The following is a 4,861-nucleotide window of genomic DNA, read 5'->3' on the forward strand; positions in this document are numbered from 1 at the left end:
CTATACATCTATCTCAAACATTACCTCTTTAAATAAAAGCTGTTCACCAGCCATTCAGTTGTCAAACATAATACCTCTACTATACATCTATCTCAAACATTACCTCTTTAAATAAAAGCTGTTTAACAGCCATTCAGTTGTCAAACATTACCTCTACTATACATCTATCTCAAACATTACCTCTTTAAATAAAAGTTGTTTAACAGCCATTCAGTTGTCAAACATTACCTCTACTATACATCTATCTCAAACATTACCTCTAAATAAAAGCTGTTTAACAGCCATTCAGTTGTCAAACATTACCTCTAAATAAAAGCTGTTTAACAGCCATTCAGTTGTCAAACATTACCTCTTTAAATAAAAGCTGTTTAACAGCTATTCAGTTGTCAAACATAATACCTCTACTATACATCTATCTCAAACATTACCTCTTTAAATAAAAGCTGTTTAACAGCCATTCAGTTGTCAAACATAATACCTCTACTATACATCTATCTCAAACATTATTCTGAATACTGCAGATCACTTGTAGTAAAAAAAAAGACACTTTCAAATACCAATGTCTCAAAATAACTTTTTTTTTTCAAATGGACTAATGAGATCTATTAAAAGATACAACAAACAAAAATTGTAAACTAGTATAAGTTGTATAAATGAAAACATTTCAGTACTTAAACTAGCCATATAAAACTTCCAAGAAAACAGTTTGTACTAATACCCTTTTATTTAAACCTGATAGGAATTTAGTTTGTAGGAAGGGAGTAATAAGGAGAATTGTGGGAACAACCATACCCCCCAGATGTTTAATTTTGGACAAATATGTAATTTTATTTTGAATTCAGTGGGAGTGTTTTAGTTGGTGAGTGGATAACCATGGAGGAGGTCAGTCAGAGAAGGCCTGTAGTTCTTGATTTCGAGATTTCTTCTCGGTTGGGGGGGGGGGGGGTATTGTAGTTATGCAACCGAAGCAAACTATTTCATTGCATTGAGTATTCTTTGGGATGATACAAGTACTTGGATTTATTATGTTTTATTTTCATGAATTACTTATTTATTTACTGAACATTTTTCTTTGAATTTAACCACATTTCATCATCATAAAACTGTACTTAATGATATTTTTATTTCAAGGCGTATAATACCTCTCACTTTGAGTGTTACACCGTAGTCTTCTTCACCTTTGAAGTTCACTATGTGAATTGTGTATTTCCTCGAATCACTGCCTTCAACGTTTCTTATAATCAGTCTCGCTTCATAACAGTCATCTCGGTCTCTGATCTGTAGTGAGGAATTAAATCTTGTAAGGAAATGATGTAACGTACGTCTTTGTCCGATTTAACCGCCCGTCTAACATTATACATGTTTTCACTCTATACGTATGTTGACTTAATTTTAAATCAACGTACATCTTTGTCTGATTTAACCGCCCGTCTAACATTATACATGTTTTCACTCTATACATACGACTTAATTTTATATAAACGTACGTCTTTGTCCGATTTAACCGCCCGTCTAACATTATACATGTTTTCACTCTATACGTACAATGACTTAATTTTAAAGGGTACATACTTTTATAGTTGGTTTGAGCAGTGTTCTCTTGATGGAGATTATAACAAAGGTGAAAGAGGCAAGGATTAAAGAGATGATGTTTTGAAAGTCTTATTTCCAGACTTCATTTACTTAAAACACCCACTTGAAAACAAAAAAAAAATGTAAAGCTTACTTCCATATATTCTTCTGCCGAATATCGGGCCAGTTCTGAACCGGTGTCCAGTTTTAGACTACCCCATTCCCAGAACACTCGATCGGGTTTAGGATCAGAACAGAACTCAACACTGATGGTGGCATCTTCATTCTTCTCTACAACCACAGTATCCTTCGTTACGGTCATGTCGGTAATAACTTGAGGACGCCCTGATGTCACACACAGTAGTTTAAATATAATAAATACAAGATTGTATCAGAGGAAAGTGATGTAAAATATTATATTTTAACTTCTTTCTTTAAAACAACAACTCATGATAAGATTATACACAGTACATTACCTGCTATGGTTTTCAAACAAGGTAAAAATGTTTAAAAGTATATGTGCTAATAAAATAAACACACTTACATACTAATTGAAATTAATCAACTTTTTTTTTAAAAGACTGTTTCAAAGCAAAATTAAGAGCATGAACAGTGAAAATAGTTTCCTTACAGGTTAACATTTTTAATAAATATGACATTACATCCAAGTTTCATGCTTTGAGATCCAAAGTATCCTCTCATGTTCGGCAATATTGTTATTTAACTAAGTGTAGAATGTTTTATTATATTCTGATCCTCAGAAGTATTTCCTATTACGAATATCCCCAGTAAAGTTCATGTTCTAGTAACATAGAAAACTCACCAGTGACATCCAGTTTAATCTCTTCAGACTGAACTTTATATTCTATTCCCTTGATGTAATTCCTTGCTTCACAGATGTATCGACCTTGAAAGCTATACGTGATGTTTGTTATAATAAGACGTGCATCGTTTCCTCGCTCTTGCCACGCCTGCATTTCTCCAGGAAGTTTCTGAAGCCAGGTATATCTGAAAAAAATTATGAATATTTTCCATTTAAATTGTAAAAGATGATTATTGTGATCCTTTCGAAGATGCCAATGACTGCGATGAAGATTAATGACAACACAAACCATAAGCTTTCAGAGCAAGAATGGATCATCCTGAAGGTTTTTGTTGTTTGATAGGTGATAAAGCCTAATATTCACTTACACTTTACTGAAGCATGATGAAACATGAAATATCATTTAACTTCTACATAATGAACATGGATCGCCCCCCAAGTTTTCTCTAGCATAGGTTTTAGCAACGAACATTTATCATCGATAATTCCATGCAGAAAAACCCTCAAAAATTTATTTTATTTTCAAACAACAAATGTACATTATCATCCCCCCAGTTTCCATGCAGAAAAACCACCAGCAAGTTGTTATATTTTCAAAAGGCCCTTGGACATAAAAACTGTTTAATAAATCCATTTTGTACACACAGTTTACCATGAACAAGTAAGTATATTTAAAGAATTTATAAAAGTCCACAAATAATTTTGTATGTAACAGTTTTCGAAACTATTAAAACATTCTATGTCCAAGTTTATATTCTCTATACTAGTAACTAATTCCTAGAACTTTTGAAATATTTCAATTCTTTTAGGAATATTTGACACTTGTGACGTAAGGAAATTTTCAGTATTAAAAAACAAACCTAGAAATTTTATCTGTACATACATAATAACTTAGTTGATTCTGCATGCTCTTAGCTCTGATACACGAGCCTCCAACGGCAAACACTACACAGTAGAATTAAAAATATTTTGTATTTCTCAAGTTAAGTTTTACAGAAGTACGTGAATTAATCCAAACACTACACAGTAGAATTAAAAATATTTTGTATTTCTCAAGTTAAGTTTTACAGAAGTACGTGAATTAATCCAAACACTACACAGTAGAATTAAAAATATTTTGTATTTCTCAAGTTAAGTTTTACAGAAGTACGTGAATTAATGTAGATGGTTGGAATAATTAAATTAACACTTACAGTGGCTCTGGATTAGCTGCAGCTTCGCAGATCAGCTGTGTAGAACTGTAGAGTGCAAGGGACACGTATGGATAAGGTTCAATTTTTCTAATTTCTGGTTTATCTAGATAGATAAGAAAAATTAACGTATCTTGTTTTCGGTTAGTGTTACTTATAAAACTAATCATATTTATAGTCAGTGAAAATCCATTAAGAAACTTCTTTATGATAAATTTATTTAAATTGTTGAAAATTACTACAAATATCAAGCTTTAACATTATGAAGGAATCATTACTGGTTCGGGTTGGAGATAGTCTGTTAGTTTGGAAGACTACCGAGAGAAATGTTTTCGGTTCTTAATGTGTATGACACAATGTGATTCCCGTGTATTTTTCAGGGACGGGTTGTCTATTCAACGTTTACAAAGATCAATAGTAATTAATGTGTAACTTACATATCACATCCACTGTAAGGTCAATAGTAATTACTCTGTAACTTACGTATCACATCCACTATAAGGTCAATAGTAATTAATGTGTAACTTACACATCACATCCACTGTAAGGTCAATAGTAATTACTCTGTAACTTACATATCACATCCACTGTAAGGTCAATAGTAATTAATCTGTAACTTACATATCACATCCACTGTAAGGTCAATAGTAATTAATCTGTAACTTACATATCACATCCACTGTAAGGTCAATAGTAATTACTCTGTAACTTACATACCACATCCACTGTAAGGTCAATAGTAATTACTCTGTAACTTACATATCACATCCACTATAAGATCAATAGTAATTACTCTATAACTTACACATCACATCCACTGTAAGGTCAATAGTAATTAATCTGTAATTTACATATCACATCCACTATAAGGTCAATAGTAATTAATCTGTAATTTAAATAATCACATCCACTGTAAGGTCAATAGTAATTAATCTATAATTTACATATCACATCCACTGTAAGGTCAACAGTAATTACTCTGTAACTTACATATCACATCCACTGTAAGGTCAATAGTAATTACCCTGTAACTTACATATCACATCCACTGTAAGGTCAATAGTAATTAATCTGTAACTTACATATCACATCCACTATAAGGTCAATAGTAATTACTTTGTAACTTACATATCACATCCACTATAAGGTCAATAGTAATTAATGTGTAACTTACATATCACATCCACGAAAAGGTCAATAGTAATTAATGTGTAACTTACGTATCACATCCACTATAAGGTCAATAGTAATTAATGTGTAACTTACATATCACATC

The 4,861-nt window shown here is 31.8% G+C and overlaps 1 protein-coding gene across 2 annotated transcripts in view; it reads right to left on the reverse strand.

Annotated features, from left to right (window-relative positions):
- The window catches only part of LOC106471769 (carcinoembryonic antigen-related cell adhesion molecule 5-like), a 29,493-nt gene that overhangs the window by 6,460 nt on the left and 18,172 nt on the right, over positions 1–4,861 (reverse strand). For both annotated transcript variants that reach the window (XM_022400384.1, XM_013932391.2), the window contains exons 5-8: positions 3,589–3,691; positions 2,396–2,580; positions 1,727–1,917; positions 1,143–1,278 (exon numbers count right to left, since the gene is read on the reverse strand). In XM_022400384.1, the coding sequence (XP_022256092.1) occupies positions 1,143–1,278; positions 1,727–1,917; positions 2,396–2,580; positions 3,589–3,691 (615 nt within the window). The remainder of the gene's footprint in view (positions 1–1,142; positions 1,279–1,726; positions 1,918–2,395; positions 2,581–3,588; positions 3,692–4,861) is intronic.

Source organism: Limulus polyphemus, unplaced genomic scaffold (assembly GCF_000517525.1).
Source record: "Limulus polyphemus unplaced genomic scaffold, Limulus_polyphemus-2.1.2 Scaffold4844, whole genome shotgun sequence".
Classification (NCBI taxonomy): domain Eukaryota; kingdom Metazoa; phylum Arthropoda; class Merostomata; order Xiphosura; family Limulidae; genus Limulus; species Limulus polyphemus.